Below are 18120 nucleotides of genomic sequence, written 5' to 3'. Positions count from 1 at the left end.
CTATATCCACTACTTTGTAATAGCCTTTCAACAAGGAAAAGAAACCACAGTCTAACCTATGTCCTATTCTCCTAATTTTGAAATAAACTTCTGCCTGCAAAGACGAAAGTTGGCAGGTAGGACATTATTCTTGTGCAGATTATACCTCAGATCACAGATCATAGAGTGACATCAAAAGACACTGAGCCCTCACACTACTATATATAAGATGGATTCCCAGTAAGGAGGTACTGTGCAGTGCAGGGAACTCTACTCAATATTCTGTGATAATCTATATGAGAAGAGGATCTGAAAAAGGGTGAACATCTGTATATGTATAACTGAATCACTTTATTGTAGACCTGAAAATAACACACCATTGTAAATCAACTATAATTCAATATAATTTTTTTAAAGATACAAATCACTCTCTTAAAATCACATTGGGTCAGGAGGCAGGATGAGGGCTGTAATCTGTGGATCTAGGCAGCTGAGGGTGTGTGGGGCCACTCTGACTCTGGTCCTGTGTGGAGTTGTATAGGCTGTCAACCCTCTATGGACCCCCGCCCGAGCCACACACTCAGAGGACTGGTCACCCCTGGGTCACTTTCCCACCACACTCCCCATCACTGTCTCATCAATGTGAGAGACATGGAGCTGTCTGTCAGGACATCTCTAGAGCTGCACCTGGGTACCCTCTCTGCTGTGTGTGGATCTGGATTTAGATTCACAAGTGAGGCCATAAACTACTTGATTAATTTATGTTGTATCTTTATTTTTAGGCACATGATGAGGGATGGGTCCTACACAGTCCCTGAAAGGAGCACAGGAAAACCACATTTCCTTTCTCTGCCTCCTCAACTCTTTCTATGGCACCGATGGTCTGTTCTGGAAGACCACAGCTATCATGGGTTATATTAATAAGTCATGGGGGAGCGTTAGGACTGCCTGGGGTTCTCATCTTCCTGTAACACGGGCCGATTTAATGTTATAATTCAGGCTTGTTTCCCAAGGGCACTGGCAACTCCACCGGTTAGCTGACGTCGCCCTGGGGTCGGAAACCAGGAGAGCCCGACCTCGGCGACCTTGATCTCTAGCTGCCCAGAGATTGGCTTCCAAAGGAATCTGCTGAGAGACAGAGTAGACCCTGCTCTGCCGGCCGGGGGCTGAGTCAGGGGCTGGGCTGGGGGCGGGGCCGAGAAGAGGGGCGGGTGCTTCCGGGCCCACTTTCTCCCGGATTCAGAAGTTTCAAGCCCAACTGCACTGGAGCTTCTCCTCTCTGAGCGTCATAACCTGCACCATGCCCATGATCCTGGGTTACTGGGACATCCGAGGGGTGAGCTGGGGTCCCCCAGGGCGGGGAAGGTGGAGGCGGGTAGGGAAATGCTGCGCCCCCCTGGGAAAATGCTGCAAAGCTGAGTCCGGTTCAAACCAGAAACTTCCACAGGACTTGCTGCAGCGGAGCCCCTCTCCCCTCAGCCTGATCATCTTATCTGGGTGTTGGCATGTGTGTGTGTGTGTGGCGTGGGTGGGCTGGTGCAGGTGATGGTGCTAAGGGAGTTGGAGGTGTGGAAGTGACCTGGAACAGTGAGAGTTTTGCAGTCAAGACTGACGTCTGCCCTCTGTCCCACCGTCTCTCCCAGCTGGCCCATGCCATCCGCCTTCTCCTGGAGTACACAGACACAAACTATGAGGAGAGGCAGTACTCGGTAGGAGATGGTAATGAAATCCTTCTTCTATTCTAACTTCTGCTCAACTCATATTGATTTGTTGCCAAGCAACCCATGTTCTGGCCTTGTTGCTCCCATCCCTCAAACTCCACCAGCTGGAAAAGAGACTTGCCCCTTCCCAAACCCTTTGGGGGTGCAGCTGTCCTCCAAAGCAGGACATGAGAGCCCCTTGGGCTCTGCTTAGTGCTTGCATTAGCTCTCTGTAAGCCTCATCTCAGGGAGGTTCCAAATCCTTCTACGTGTGCTTTCCCCTAAAGATCCATGTGAGATTAGAATCCAGTTCAGAATCCGTATCCACCAGTTCAGGGGGGTCTTGCCTCTGATTCCTTGGTCGGTCCCCCCGGGAAGAGGGTTGGATTCCTGGGAGGTTGTTTCACTGCATCTTCTTTCTCTCAGCTCCTGACTATGACAGAAGCCAGTGGCTGAATGAAAAATTCAAGCTGGGCCTGGACTTCCCCAATGTAGGTGCCAGGGTTGGGGTGCTGGGAGGGGGAGTGGACAGTGTCTCCATCCATCTCCTTTCCTGGCTTAGAGGTTTCAGGAACAGGTGCCTTCTGCTCTGTCTCTCAGCTTCCTGGTTCTCTCCCTTGCCCTTCCATGATACTCTGTCCCAGCTCATCCCTCCATTTTGCAGCATATTATTTAGTGCCCACCACAGTATTTAGGCTCTGTGAATGCCAGATTTCATCTCTGCCCTTTGGTCAATGGAGGGAGTACAGGGGAGTCTGGTGGCCCAAATAACCAGACCCTGTTATTCTTCCAGCTGCCCTACTTAATCGATGGGACTCACAAGCTCACCCAGAGCAACGCCATCCTTCGGTACATCGCTCGCAAGCACAACCTGTGTGAGTGGGTCTGGGGTTGGGGGCAGGGGTGCAGGTCATCATGCCCTGGGCTGGGCTGGAGGGGATACTGAGGTTGAGTCTCTGTTGTGTGGCCACAGGTGGGGAGACAGAGGAGGAGATGATTCGTGTGGACATTTTGGAGAACCAGGTTATGGATGTCCGCTTTGCCATGGCCAGGATCTGCTACAGCCCTGACTTTGTGAGTCCTCTCACTTGGGGGAACAGGGTGTGAGATGCTTGTCATGATCTCATCTACTGGTCTTTTAGATTTTTACTTCCTTAGAGCTACTTATCCACCAAGACATTTTCTTGGAAACTCTGATTCAGTTCCCACCAATCTTAAGAAGAGTCCAGCTTCTCCTGGATGGAAATTCACTCCCTAGACAGGATATTTTCCTCCTTACCCCAGCACCTCCTCTCCACATCTAAGGCCTAAACACATGTGTCCAGTGGGCAGCCCAGGGTTAGACTTTCTTCCTCTCCCTCCTTCCTTTCAGCTTCCAGTTCTCTCCAGCTGTCCAGAAACTGCTCAGGCGTCCACACCATTCCCATCTCCCACACTGGAATGTAGGACTTCTTTCCTAGTCATTTTAGCGTTAATCAGCCTGAGATCTGAGGCCCAAGCTCCACCAGGTCTCACAGCACTGCTGGTCTGACCCAGGGCAGGTGTCTGGAGCTGAGTGGTGACAGGTCCAGGAACAGTGTGTTTTGCCCTTTGCCTTCCCATTGCTTCTCACAGATGGGAGATGGTTCCCATAGGAGTCGAGTGAACACAGGTGGGTTGAATTGGCCCTGGACCCTGACTCACGTACAGTCAAGGGACATGACTGCTCACCTGACGGCTGGGATCAGGCACAGCCCTGGGAGGACTGCTCTCTGCTGGGAGGACTGTTCTCTGCCGGGAGGACTGCTCTCTGCAGGGGAGTCTGTGTGTGAGGCTGGTGCTGTTTTGTGTCTCAGGAGAAACTGAAGCCTGGTTTCTTGAAGGAGATCCCTAAAAAAATCAAGCTGTTCTCAGAGTTTCTGGGGAAGAGGGCTTGGTTTGCAGGGGACAAGGTAAGTTGGACGGCTTTGCGGGCAGGATAACTGTCATTTTCCCCAGGTTCAGAGTTCAGTCCGCATTCATGCTTTGTCTTCCTGCAGCTCACCTATGTGGATTTCCTGGTTTACGACGTCCTTGACATGCACCGCATATTTGAGCCCAAGTGCCTGGATGCATTCCCAAACCTGAAAGACTTCATTTCTCGTTTTGAGGTGATTCCCCTGAACCCCTTGTATTTACACCTTTCTTCTCTCTCTTATTCTCCCTGATTTCCTAGTTGGGACTACAGTGAAGACTAGCATTTATGGAGAATTTTGTTTACCAGAATCTCTCCTCAGTTACTGACGTGTATCGTGTCACATTTAATCTTTATAACATTCCTACATGTGGAACAATTATCCTCTCCATTTTACAGATAAGGAATTAAGCTGAAAGGATAAGTAATTTCTGAAGGTCACACAACCAGAACAGGCTGTGCTGGGCTCCTGTGAGACTGTCTGGCTTCTATGGGCAGCAGTCAGTGGCTCTCCATCTCCTGTATTGAAATGAAAAGCTCAGGTCCTTTTATTGTCTGGGTTCGCAGTTCTGGAAAGTGTGTAGGAAGCAGAATATTCAGGAGATGGTATGCAGCTGGCATTAGTAGAATGAGACACAGTAGGAATGATATCAAGTACTAAAAACACAGACAATATATTCTCCTGATCTCCAAAGGGCTCTGCAGCAATTGAGCCTCCACCTGTTGTTCTGAGATTGTCAGATCTGTAGTTGGTACTGGGATTTGGGTACATACAGAGGAGTCCTGTGCAAGGATTTCATCTTGACACCTCTTATGGTGGGCAGTTCCTTTACCCCTCATCTCCAGTCCCTTTTTCCTTCATGTTAACTCCAGATTCCATCTCAGAGATGCAATAGTACATTCATTTTAAGTCACATTCACTGATCTGATCCTCTCCCCTGTATGAGACACTGTGTCAGGCACAAGTGGGATACAGAAGTCATAAAGTCCTGGTGCCCAGCCTCTTGGGCTCAGTGCAGCTGGAGAACTATAGGAACCTTGAGCTGTGTGGTGTGGGTGGAGCCACCTTAATTCTGGAGGAGCACAGTCTGAACTCACCTCCCAGCTCATCATTCACCCAACTGGAGAGCAACAGAGTCTGCTTTGTGACAGATATGGGAATTTGAAGCTGTTGTCCAATCGGTGTTTTGGCCTACAATCTGTTTCGTATTCCTACTCCCCATCATGAAATTTGCTTTCTCAGCTAGTTCTCATCAGCTCTGGTTTTGGTCCAAGGCTTGTTGCCTTGAGAATTTTGCAAGAGCTGGGGTGACTGCCCAGCAGGCAGGATGGGGACAGATGTGGCCTTCGGTGTGGCCTGTTGGGCCCTGGGCTGTGGGGCACAGGCAGCCCTAGATCTTGGAGTCCTGGGAGCTCTTGGGCACTGTCTGTCTTGGGAAAATGGTGCACAGGTACACCTGAGTGTCTCACTGTTTGGTTGGCTGTAGCAGGACTGACACAGTAGGTTGAGGCCAAATGAGAGTGGACTCAGGTCCCATGCCAGGCAGTTGGTCTGTGTCTTTTAAGTGGAATAATTAGAGTCTGGCCTGAGCTAGTCTTACTGCTCCACACCCTCCTATCATGTTTGATCCATGTTTTGCTGAGTAATAGGGTGAAATGTGGTCTCTTCTTTATGTTGCCTGGCCACTTTCTGAGCCCTTTTGCTTTGCTAGGCCTTCATCCCTCTGTGGGCAAACCCTGTGAACTAGGAGCCTTTTCTGAGGAAGAGATTATTTTTTGCTTGATGAGAGGAACAAATACTCCTATGATGAGAGGTCAATGGAGAAACATTTGACACCACTTAAGAACAGTGAGTTTTGACTTTACTTGGAGACCTTCAATTTTGTTTGGAACCCAGGAGACAGCTTCTCATAGAGCTCTGAAGATGTAGGGTAGGAGACAGTAGGTATATGAATTTTTGGCTGGGATATACATATAGTCAAGCATGCATCTTGGTAAAAGATTAATGCTAATTATTGAAAAACAAACATCTCAAGTTAATGATCTTAGTGCTTTTCTCTGTGTGGGAAGATGGGTAAATCTGGAGTCATGAAAATTCTTTTTTTGAGATGCTTCCTAACTCTCTGGGGCCCCGCTGTCTAAAACACAGAATGTTTCATCCTGGTTTTCTTCATCCTGAAATCTCAGGGTGGATTGTCTGTGGTTGACTGCAGTAGATTGAAGCATACCCCTTTCTATACCAGTTAGGAGGGAATATCTTCAGGCTTTTTACTGTTCATGGCAACGATATAAGATTTGCATTCATTCTTTTATTTTCATAAATTTTAAAAAGTTATTGATTTATTTTTGGCTGGGCTGGGTCTTCGTTGCTGGGCCTGGGCTTTCTCTAGTTGCAGGGAGCTTGGTCTACTTTCTTGTCGTGGTGCTCCGGCTTCTAATGCAGTGGCTTTTCTTGTTGCAGAGCACTGGATTCTAGGCACCTGAGGTTCAGTACTTGTGGCTCTCAGGCTGTAGAGCATAGGCTCAGTTGCCCCAGGGCATGTGAAATCTTCCCAGACCAGGGATTGTACCCATGTCCCCTGTTTTGGCAGGCAGATTCTTAACCACTGGACCACCAGGGAAGTCCTTCATTCTTGACAAATCCTTTAAAAGGCTGTAAATTAGATTTTGGGTGAAGGAGCCTTTCCAATTGGTTGAATTTAAAAACACCTCTTTTCCGTTATTTTTTCCCTTTGGTGTTAGATTTTATCTTATTAAGTTAATCAGGCTTAGTCTCAGGTCATTGTGTGCTATATTTACATATCTGACATGAAGAGATTTTTTAAAATATATAATTTTTTTGGCTACAATGGTGTTAGTTGTGTCATGTGGGGTCTTCCACTGTGGTACTCAGGCTTCTTCTATTTGTGGTGCGTGGGCGCCAGAGCACATGGGCTCTGTAGTTGTGGTGTGCGGGCGGAGTTGCCCCAGGGCATATGGGATCTTAGTTCCTTGACCAGGGATTGAACTGCCTTCACTGCACTGGAAGGAAGATTCCTAACAACTGGACCACCAGGGAGGTCCCCTGATATGTGGAGATTTGCAAGACAAACACAGTTGCTTTCAATTCCCTGAAGAACTGGGCTGCTACCTAAATGATATCAAAAGATTGATTTGACCAACTACCTTTTTTTTAAATTTTGTTTTTTTATATCAGTAGGAAAATTTCCAACTAAACTGGAAATTAAAAGATCTATTCTAGATCTATTCTAGAACTTTAGGGATCAGTGTATTGTGTCTTCAAATGTTTGCAGAAGGCCCTCTTTCTGAGTGCACAAGTCAAACTCAGACCAGTTTACCCTTGGTCAAAAACAAAACCAACCAACCAACCAAACAAAACCCCCAAACCAAACTCCAATATTGCTTTTATTAGGCCCTGAATATTAGATTGCAATTTTAACCTTGTGGTGTGTGGGCTCAGGTAACCCTGTTGGTTTCCTCTGTTATATTTAATTAACATTGCCTGAGAAGCAGATTATATGCGGTGTCTTATGCCAGGCAGGGGAGCATTCCCCAGTGAGACATGTTTGTATATCCCCACAGTATAATCTGGAGAAGGCAATGGCACCCCACTCCAGTACTCCTGCCTGGAAAATCCCATGGATGGAGGAGCCTGGTAGGCTGCAGTCCATGGGGTCGCTAAGAGTCGGACACGACTGAGCGACTTCACTTTCACTTTTCACTTTCATGCATTGGAGAAGGAAATGGCAACCCACTCCAGTGTTCTTGCCTGGAGAATCACAGGGACGGGTGGGCTGCTGTCTCTGGGGTTGCACAAAGTCGGACACGACTGAAGCGACTTAGCAGCAGCAGCAGCACAGTATAATCAGGTAAAAGAGATATAACCATCTTACATAAACCCTGTTCAAATATACCACTTTTTAGTATGTTACTGAGTCCAAGTTTAGACTGCTTGCTGCACAACAGGCCAATCATCTGAGAGACAAGGTACAGACTGAGAGGATGGCAGACTAATGTCTCAAAATAACCATCTTATCAGGGTCTGGATGCCAGGTTCTTTTATAGAACAGAGATGGGGGAGGTGAGGAAGTAAATAAAAAGGTCATTAATCTTGCAAATATCTCCTGGAATTGTCAGCCTTGGGGAGGGGATATGTTAATTTTTTCCTTCCTGTAGCCATCCAAAGGTGGACAGGTCCTGAATAAGGGCACTTTGGTTTAACATTCAGGCAGAGGGTCAGGGTTCCCCAAGGCAGGCCATTATGTATGGAGGGTATGCTTTTAGTGAACAAAAGCAATGGGAAGCAAAGTTTAAAGTAAAAGAAACAGATCTGGACTTCTCTGTTGGTATAGTGGATAAGAATCTGCCTGCCAATGCAGGGGACATGGGTTCAATCCTTGTTCTGGGAAGATTCCACATGATGCAGAGCAACTAAGCCTGCACCACAACTAATGAGCCTGGCTCTAGGGCCTGAAAGCCACAGCTACTAGTCTATGTGCTGCAACCACCTACTGGAGCCCACGCACCTAGAGTCTGTGCACCACCACAAGAGAAGCTACTGCAATGAGAAGACTGCATCATAATGAAGAGTAGCCCTTGCTGGCTGGAACTAGAGAAAGCCCAGGCTCATAATGAAGACCCAGTGCAGCCAAAAAAAAAAGATACAAATCTTAAAAAAAAGAAACAGATCCAACATGGAGGCAGCAAACGTTCATCTCAATTCTATCAACTATTAGTATTTTGCCTTTAACCATAGCCCTTCTAAGGATCCTGCTAACAAGTCTTGGTCTTATAAGGAGTCCCAGAAACTTTCCTTTTTATTCCCTGGCCATTTTACCCAGTTCTGTCCCCAGTGAGGGGTTGAGCCAAAGGACCCAGGCTTCTTTCGTCAATCTTTATTGGATTGTTTGGCATATTGCCCTGAGCAATTGCTGGTGAATTTTTCTACTTTCTTGCCTTTAAAATTTTCCTACACTGGGGTAAATAGAGTGGATTTGTTTGGGTCTCTTTAACATTTAAGGGGACTGATAAGGGGTCTTTTTGGCTCGTCCAAAACATCTTTTTTGGTAGTGCTGTATCAAAATCTTTAATTTTATGCCATCAAAGTCTGTTTCATTTATCATACCTCTTAATAGCCATCTAAATATTTTCATCCTATTGGGACTAGTCCCTTTAAAATTTCTACTTTGTAGGAAGAACTCACTTGACTTTCCCCTCAGCTTTTAACTATTCCCTTGTTAATTAACCTAATTAACTTTAGTTATTCTTTTGTTTTTATTAGCATCTGTAAGATCCATTGAGGGGGAGCTGAGACCATAAATAAAGCTCTAGGAACAATTTTTGTTGGTTGGTTGATGGGTTTGAAACTAAGAAAGTTCTTAAGGTTAGCCACCATTATATACCTGTGTATCCACCCTTTAGTTTGATTTTTCCATAGGGACCAGCTAAACAACTGTTTTCAATGAGAGATCTCTAAAAATTTACCAATTTAGTAGGTTTCCCAGTTTAAAGGATCCATTGTTAGAATTCTTAGTTATAATTCAAACCAACAAGAGGCAAGAGGAATCCGCATAAGAGAGTGCAAAGGATGCTGCCTTCTCAAGAACCAGGACGTTTATTCACAAATATAGTCTAAGAAAGAAAAGGCCTTTGTTGTGCAGGGAGACACAAGGAGGGTTGAAACAACAAAGACCCTTTATGAAGTGGGACCTCTAATGACACATTGAGCTAATGCTAGCATAGCTGGACAAAAAGACTCTTGGAATCACAGTCTATGCAACTTGCTGCCAGCCATACACCGTATGTGTACCTTCACGATTAGAGAGACTAAGCTTTCAAAGTGCACTGGAAGATGCCTAAGAAGATGAGGTAGAACTTTTATGTCTCAAAGCTAGAGGGAGATGATGCAAGTTCTTCCTAAAAGGACTTTTGTTTCCTTAAGGTCAGAATTTGAAAACAAAACTTTTTTTGGCCAAAGTAATCCCAATTTTACCAGGCCTTCTAAATCATTCAGTCTGTTTGATTTTAAAACCCATTCCTCTAGCTGTGTACACAAAAATCCCCTAATTTTGAGTGTCAAAGAACCCTATTTTGACCATTTTTAGGATGAGATCTCCTTTGGTATAGTTTCCCCAATTAAGTAAGTATTTGCAAGTGTAAACTCCATATGTAACGTACCTGAACCTACCTGTAGTGTCAGTCTTAGGTTGGCATTCTGTCACCCCTCTTTCTTTTGTTTATAAAGCTTTGTTTCCCATTTCGCAGTATGTCTGTCAGGGTAAATTTCTTTTGATAAGTGTGTCTGATGGGCCCTTCTGCTATTTGTGAGCTTAACTCTGCTCGTTGTCACCTGTAGTCATTTCAGGTCTTTGATATGTCTCAGACAGTCTGAAAACATCGTGGGCATTGGGAACACAGGTTGGCCAAACCTTTTGTGTGTGTCCCTGGATGAGCAAGTTTCTTTAAAAAGTGGGATTCCCTATGGGATTGCTGTGTGGTATGAGGACTTGCCTCCACCACTCCTGCAAGTTTCTCAATTGCCTGAAAAAGCCTTGCTTGGCCAGGAGGAGCTCTGTCCCTTATCTATGGAGCTAAGAGATCTCATGTGGTATCTATGCTATATTCCGGCCAACTCTGGTAAATTAGTCAATCCAAGGAAGGACACCAGCCAGTCCCTGACCTACGCACCCAACCTGAACCTTCCCACCCAACCTGAACCTTCCCATTGTCTCAGCTGGGTACTTTCTCAGTATCTCTAAAATGAGATGACAGGAAGCTTTTTCATGTACCACTAAAGAAAACTCAGGATTGTCAATCAAGATGGTAAATCTGAGATCATGAGAGATTCACCTAAATTCATATGATCACATACAGAGGTGGACCGGCACAAGGGGCCTTGCTGGTACCAAGGTTCCAGCTCCTTGTAAGGTTCCAATACCAGTAAGAAGTCTCGTTTGAACTCCTTTGTGGTCACTATAACTGTCCACTGGAAACAAAGCCCATACAATGTAAGAGCAGTGAGTTTCCCTTTTATTTGGAGACCTGTATGCTACCATACACCCTCTCAGATATCTCAGATATCTCTGGGAAACTGCTTTCAGGAGGTGGAGAAGGAGGTCTGGGAAATAGGAGTAATCAATTATACATCTTGGTAAAGATTACTGCTAATTACCAAAAGCTAGGGATCTCAAGTTACTGATTTTAGTGCTTTACTCTGTGTAGAAAATGATACAAACCTAGGTTGATTAGAGTGCTTCTTGAGATGCATCTTAACTGTCTAGGGACTGTGTATCCAAAACAGAGAATGTTTCATCTGTTTTTTTCCCACCCTGACTTCCCCTATGGGCACACTGTTGGTGGGCAACTGCCAGGACTGGTCACTTAACTGTTTGTATAAGCGGATGATGAGTGAGTCTCCTTGGTTTTTTTTTTTTTTTCAGCTGTGAGGAAGGGGGTGCAGCAGAGAGACCTCAGAATTGAGAGGGAGAGCAAGCAGGCTGCATTCTAGCCATATTACTTATGTGCCGTGTGAGCATGAGGGAGGTGCTTATCCTCTGTGTGCCTCAGTCTCCCATCTGATAAATGGTCTCAGTAGAACCCATCTTGCAGGGCAGTCATTTAGGGATTCTGAACCTATGTCATCATCTCCAGCAACAAGCCCTGGGTAGGGTCTCCAAATGTCCTGTTTTATCAAAATATCACTTGAATTACAGATAATTGGAAGAGTTAACTTTCCAGAGTTGGGGACGCCAGGACGATGGTATTTTGTCCCAATATTTGACTCCACATGGAAGGGCTATATCTAGGTTCCAAACTTAGGGAGACCTGCATGAACCATAGTGGGGCAGCAGACCTGAAGCCTGACCTTTTTCCCACCCTCAGGGCCTGAAGAAGATCTCTGCCTACATGAAGTCCAGCCGCTTCCTTCCAGGCCCTCTGTTCATGAAGCTTGCCGTGTGGGGCAACAAGTAGTGCCTGCAACCAGGAGATGGGCGTGAGGAGCCAGTGCCTTGGAGACCAAGTGGACCTTCCTGCCCGTGGAACCATCTGTCTTTTTCTTTCTCCTTCTGTTCACTCTAGATGCTTCCTTGGCCCCCTTATCTTCCTCCCACCACCCCCCCCCCTTTCCAGCCATCCTTTATTTTAGTTTCCCACTTTTTTTTTCTTTTTTTTTTTTTTTAGCAAAGGTCCTCCCCCACCCGACATTATCCCTCCTGCACTAAAGCCACCCAGACTATCCTTCCCTTCCATGGTTGCTTCTGCTGTGAGGAGCCCAGCCAGATCCCTGGCCCATGGAGCTTTGTTCTGAGCTGCCAGTATTGCCCTGAAGACCAGACCTGGCCTGGTGTGAAGTCTGTGCTTCCCAGTGTGGTTCCTGCCCAGCCTGTCTGATCCCCAGTAAAGCTTTATCACACCTGCTGTGTCTTGTCTTATTCCTCCTGGCTTCCTGGAGTCATGACCAACTATGTCGGGTGTGTGGTGGTGTCCATTTTCCCTTCTGTTGTGCTCTGCAGGGCCGCATGGATGGGCGTGTGTGTGTGTGTGTGTGTGGTGGGAGGTTGGGCACAGGTGAGATTATACTATTGCTTGTTCATTTCTATCTCCACTTCATGCACCTCTGTTTCTTAGCATGAGGTGTCTACAGAAGCGAGGCTTCTGTGCCTGGTTTCCTCTTTAATTCAGCATTCACGGGCTGCCTCCTTTCAGCTTGTAGTATGTGTAGCTGTGTCATGGTTCAGGGGGCTCTTGGGTGCTGGGGAGGTCTGAGTAGTCTACTAATGGTGTGGGATCCTGGTGGATTCACTTCTGTCACCTTCTCCTGGAAGTTTTCTCTGCTTTAGATACTCTTCATCTGTGTTCTTACAACATATATCAATAACATTTGCTTCCAGTGTATTATAATCATTGTTTAACTTGTTCTTTCTCTAACTTGGTCATAAAGACATTGAGGAGAGAATCCATTTCTTATTTGACTTTATATCTCACATCTATTATACTGCCTTGCACACAGTAAATGTTCGATAATGGTTAGAAACGTGAAAGAAGTATCTCTAGTTAAAACCCTGGGAAACTCTACAGCCATTTTATGGATTTAGGGCTCTGCATATAGGTACTTAGCTTCCAGGTGGTACTAGTGGTAAAGAACCCACCTGCCAATGCAGGAGATGTAAGAGATGCAGAGTTCGATCCTTGGGTCGGGAAGATCCGCTGGAGGAGAGCATGGCAACCCACTTCAGTATCTTTGCCTGGAGAATCTCATGAACAGAGGAGCCTAACAGGCTACAGTCCACGGGGTCGCAAAGAGTCAGACTCAACTGAAGCGACGGCACTATATAGTTTCTTGAGCCACTTAAGATAAAGAATCAACATCAGAAGATTTGAAATCTATAGGTCTAGGGGAAAGCCATTCAGTTCAGTTCAGTTCAGTTGCTCAGTCGTGTCCAACTCTTTGCGATCCTGTGAATTGCAGCACGCCAGGCCTCCCTGTCCATCACCAACTCCCGGAGTTCACCCAAACTCACGTCCATCGATTCAGTGATGCCATCCAGCCATCTCAACCTCTGTCGTCCCCCTTTCCTCCTGCCCCTAATCCCTCCCAGCATCAGGGTCTTTTCCAATGAGTCAACTCTTCGCATGAGGTGGCCAAAGTATTGGAGTTTCAGCTTTAGCATCATTCCTTCCAAAGAACACCAAGTACTGATCTCCTTTAGAATGGATTGGTTGGATCTCCTTGCAGTCCAAGGGACTCTCAAGAGTCATTTGATCTCTGGTTCCTCTGCCTTTTCTAAAACCAGCTTGAACAACTGGAAGTTCACGGTTCATGTATTGGTGAAGCCTGGCTTGGAGAATTTTGAGCTTTACCAGTGTGTGAGATGAGTGCAATTGTGCGGTAGTTTGAGCATTCTTTGGCATTGCCTTTCTTTGGGATTGGAATGAGGACTGACCTTTTCCACTCCTGTGGCCACTGTTGAGTTTTCCAGATTTGCTGGCATATTGAGTGTAGCACTTTCACAGCATCATCTTCCAGGATTTGGAATAGCTCAACTGGAATTCCATCACTTCCACTAGCTTTGTTCGTAGTGATGCTTTCTAAAGCCCACTTGACTTCACATTCCAGGATGTCTGGCTCTAGGTGAGTGATCACACCATCGTGATTATCTGAATCATGAAGATCTTTTTTGTACAGTTCTTCTGTGTATTCTTGCCACCTCTTCTTAATATCTTCTGCTTCTGTTAGGTCTAGCCATTAGGTCTCCCTAACTTAAGCATTTAGTGGGCTGTAGCTGGCCCTTGGATAACTTGACCTGAAATGAGCAGGGCTAGTGTGTGGACCAAAGTGTAGCCACTCTGTGCAGTCAGGAGGGAGAATGCCATTTGAGGTAAAGTGTAGGCCTCATCAGATAACAATATGATTGGCAGATCCTTCAAAGAGTGGCTGGATGGTGAAGTTGGGCTTGTTATAGCACAGCCTCAAGTCATAGCCCTCAGGTGCTTTGGAGAAGAGTCTTGTTGGGTATTTGTCTGGATGGTCATTTCTTACAGTTATTAAGCAAAAAATATTAAGCAAAAGTAGTAATAATGTGAAGTAAATGATTTTTTAAATAAATAAATGATTATTTAAAAAAGTAAAACTGCTAACGTAAAAAAGTCCAGTAAACTAATAGTTAATGAAACCTATAAGTCAGTAAATATTTTTGATTTTGCAAGCCATATGGTCTCCATCAGCACAGTTGTTCACCTTTATTATTGTAGTGTGAAAGCAGCCATGGGACATACATAAATGAATGGATGGGGCTGTATTTCAACAGAACTTCAAAAACAGGTGAACTTATTTCTCTGACTCCAGATTTATATGCTCAAATTGAAAGGGCATAGTGTGGGCAGAGAAGGCAATGGCACCCCACTCCAGTACTCTTGCCTGGAAAATCCCATGGATGGAGGAGGCTTCCTGTGTGCTGTTTTGGATGTGTCATGAATCCTCTGTCCCTTATTAACTCCTGAATATTCAGGAATTAAGTGGAGCAGCAAGCTACTCCCGGGGCTGAAGTATGCATGCATTTACATACAGTGATAAGCAACTATTTTCGACCCTCTTCCTTTTTATGAACCATACGATAAAAGTGATTATTTACAACCCTCTCTCTTTCATATGGATGACCTCATGTTTCCTTGATAACTTGTAAGTTTTGATTTTATCTCCGCTGAAAATAGCTGCCTTGTAAGACAGTATAAATACTCACACAATGTTGAATAAAACATCTCTGCTCCATCAGAGCTTTGGTCCCGGTGTCTTGCTTTCTCTCCCTCTCTCTCTCCCCCGCCTGTCTCTCTTTTTCAGGCTGATACCCTGGAGCGCAGAGGCCCTCTGGGTTCACTTTCCTGCCTGGGCTTCTTTCACCTCCTCGACAGGGCGCCTGAGGCCTTCGTGAACAGAGCAAGCCCCGTGCAGGGGCTTTATTGGCTTTCTGCGTAAACCAAGGAACATCAGCCTCTTTCTCTCTCCTTTACTTTCTTATCGGTCGACTCGGGACCACCAGGTTCTGGCCCATTAAAGGACCTCAACACTTGTCAATGGTTATTTCTAATGTCTTATTTTAAGATTAAAAAATGTTCTCTATAACCTAAAGTTAAACAGACAACACTTACAAACTCAAAAAAAAAAAAAATAGCAAGATGAAGACACATTTGGATTCTACTGTTTGTATTTATTATACTATTAATCTTGTGTTCTGGGGCTATTTCATTTAGAAACACTGTTAATTCACTGAGAATTCAGAAGGTCATGAAAGGTTGTTGTTGAATCACACGAAGACACCGGGATTCTTGGCCCCCGGAAGAGAAGCATTCAATCCGGGGCCAGAGACGAGGCTTGATCGCTCAGAGCTTTTGTATAATAAAGTTTTATTAAAATATAAAGGAGATAGAGAAAGCTTCTGACATAGGCATCAGAAGGGGGCAGAAAGAGCACCCGCTTGCTAGTGTTAACAACGAAGTTATATAATCTCCAATGAATCCAAAGAATGTCTGGAGGTTGTAAAGACCGCATCAGACCTACTCCCATGATTTACATTTTAAGATAACAGAAGGTTTAATCCAGAGACTGTCCTTAGGCAAGATACATTATTGTTATATAATCCTAAGGAATGTGGAGAAAGAAAAAAAGTTTGTCCTTTCTTCCTCCTTGAGAATTCCAGACCCCTCTCTCCTTGGGGACCCCTAGACTCCCTATCAACCTGCCTAGGAAATGACTCTCTCAGTCAGAAGTAGAGCTGGAGGGAATTATGGAAGGCTGCACAGAAGAAAGACCACAGGCTGGACTTTTCAACTGGATACTGGTCACTGTGTGTTTTGATGTCCTGCACAGTATTCTCTAAAATACTAGAACTTGTTAATATTTACAGTTAAGTGAGCACATGTACATCCAGAAGACGTGACCACACTGACACTGAATATCAGCGAGGCAACCACTGGCTGCATCAGGCCCTTCAGCCCCCTCTCCAGTTTCCCGAGTCCCCCTGCCCCCTACTGCCTTTCACACATTCACTGCCCCCACCGGTGGGACCCCTGGGCCTGGAGGCTGAGTCTGAGAGCCTGCTCCGCTGGCCCCCCTCCTCCTCCTGCAGGATTGACGTCTCCCTCCTGCCGGGGCTGCCTGTGCTTGGGGCCCATCCCCTCAGTTCCTTGTCCCAGCAGGCATGGCCTCTTTCTCCTGCCTTCAGCCTCCCTCCCTCTCAGTGCCCCTCAGTGTTTGAACACTGAAAATCTCTTCCATACTTAAAAATTCCTCCCTGTATTTCCCAGAAGACTTCTAGCCTTTATTACCCAGGATGGTCTTACAGTGCTGCTATATGTCAGGATCATAGTGATTGTTTTTTCATAAGGGAAAATGATAAATGGATGAATTAGATTGCATTATTTACAATATCTGCTTTATCTATTTTAAACATTACTATTGTGCTTAATGTAGCTTTGGAAAATCATTTTCTCAGTGTAATCTACTGGTGTTTCTGTAAGTTCAAGAGGTAGAAAGGTCAGAATTGTAATTCGTCATGTTATGAAATGTGTAACTATTGCGAAGGTCAGCACTTTTGGTGACCATAGTCACCATCGCTTCCCTGTGGGCAAAAGGACAAGAGAATCCACTTGACTCTGAGCCACATCCTGAGTCCGGACCCAGAACTGAGCCATGAGGACAGGCAAGGTAGGAATGGCTGGGACCACTGAGGGACTGAGCTCTGCTGGTCTCTGCTGACACACTCTCTCTGCTTCCAAATTTAGCAGAGATGTGCTAAACTCTAAGTCTGTGATTTAACAGGGATTTGAGAAGGAAATGGCAACTCTCTCCAGTATTCTTGCCTGGAGAATCCCAGGGACAGAAGAGCCTGGTGGGCTGCCGTCTATGGGGTCGCACAGAATCGGACACGACTGAAGCGACTTAGCAGCAGCAGAAGCAGAAAAAGTCTATCTGTCTTCCAAGCTCCACTCCATACTATACCATGGTGATTTGAATCTTCATGGAACAATGGTTCATGCCTTTCTATCCTACAAAGTGTTGTGCTGTGCTGTGCTTAGTCATGTTTGACTCTTTGGGACCCCATGGACCGTAGTCCGCCAGGCTTCTCTGTCCTTGAGATTTCCCAGGCAAGAATACTAGAGTGGGTTGCCATTTCCTCCTCTAGGGGATCTTCCAAACCCAGGGATTGAAACCATGGCTCCTGAGTCTCCTTCACTGGCAGGCATATTCTCTACCACTGAGCCACTTGGGAAGCTCTGTTTTTAAACATATATTTTTGTAGTATATCAACTTTGTGTTTTGGGGGAAAGGCATGGCAATCCACTCCAGTATTCTTGCCTGGAGTCATGGAAAGAGCCTGGTGGGCTTGTTGCAGGAAAGGGGACTCCTTCCAGGGCCCAAAACTGGGCTCGTGTCTAACACTCGGAAAAGAATTGTCCGAGGAGACATGTGCTGACAAAGCAAGAGATTTTATTGGGAAGGGCACCCGGGTGGAGAGCAGTAGGGTAAGAGAACCCAGGAGAATAGCTCTACTGCGTGGCTCGCAATCTCAGGTTTTATGGTAATGGGATTAGTTTCCAGGTGGTCTTTGGCCAATCACTCTAATTCAGAGTCTTTCCTGGTGGTGCAGGCATCGCTCAGCCAAGATGGATGCTAGCGAGAGGGATTCTGGGAAGTGGACGGACACGCGGTGTCTCCTTTCAACCTTTCCCAAACTCTTGCGGTTGGTGGTAGCCTATTAGTTCTGTGTTCCTTATCAGGATCTCCTGTCATAAAACAGCTCCTGCAAATGGTTACTATGGTGCCTGGCCAGGATGGGCGGTTTCAGTCAGTGTGCTTCCCCTAACAGGCTTATAGTCCATGGGGTTGCAAAGAGTCAGACATGACTGAAGCAACTTAGCACATAACCCATAGCAGAACTTTGTGTTTTAACTTATCAAATTTGTTTGTTTTTCAAAGTTCCTCTCATTTGTTTCCTTCATCCACTACTTTGT

At 45.7% G+C, this 18120-nt stretch overlaps 1 protein-coding gene across 2 annotated transcripts; it reads left to right on the top strand.

Moving 5' to 3' along the window:
* Window positions 1-1189: 1189 nt before the first annotated feature.
* Window positions 1190-12028, top strand: LOC129654998 (glutathione S-transferase Mu 1-like). 2 transcript variants are annotated; one of them, XM_055584810.1, is made up of 8 exons: window positions 1190-1315; window positions 1623-1698; window positions 2106-2170; window positions 2473-2554; window positions 2653-2753; window positions 3515-3610; window positions 3698-3808; window positions 11494-12028. In XM_055584810.1, exons 1-8 carry the CDS (start codon window positions 1280-1282, stop codon window positions 11581-11583), a joined length of 657 nt encoding a protein of 218 aa, XP_055440785.1. In that variant the 5' UTR covers window positions 1190-1279; the 3' UTR covers window positions 11584-12028. The 2 variants fall into 2 exon arrangements, with proteins under 2 accessions (XP_055440785.1, XP_055440787.1); XM_055584812.1 differs by lacking the exon at window positions 3515-3610.
* The last annotated feature ends 6092 nt before the right edge of the window (window positions 12029-18120 follow it).

This window comes from Bubalus kerabau, chromosome 6 (assembly GCF_029407905.1).
Source record: "Bubalus kerabau isolate K-KA32 ecotype Philippines breed swamp buffalo chromosome 6, PCC_UOA_SB_1v2, whole genome shotgun sequence".
NCBI lineage: Eukaryota > Metazoa > Chordata > Mammalia > Artiodactyla > Bovidae > Bubalus > Bubalus kerabau.
The sequence above is the reverse complement of the archived record's forward strand: the minus strand, read 5'-3'. Positions and strand labels throughout refer to the sequence as shown.

Excerpts from the sequence above, each read along its gene's own strand:
- LOC129654998 (XM_055584810.1), top strand. The coding sequence starts at position 1,280 with ATGCCCATGATCCTGGGTTACTGGGACATCCGAGGG. Across the intron at positions 2,171-2,472 it reads TGGGCCTGGACTTCCCCAAT|CTGCCCTACTTAATCGATGG; the intron begins GTAGGTGCCAGG and ends TTATTCTTCCAG. Across the intron at positions 2,754-3,514 it reads TCTGCTACAGCCCTGACTTT|GAGAAACTGAAGCCTGGTTT; the intron begins GTGAGTCCTCTC and ends TTTGTGTCTCAG.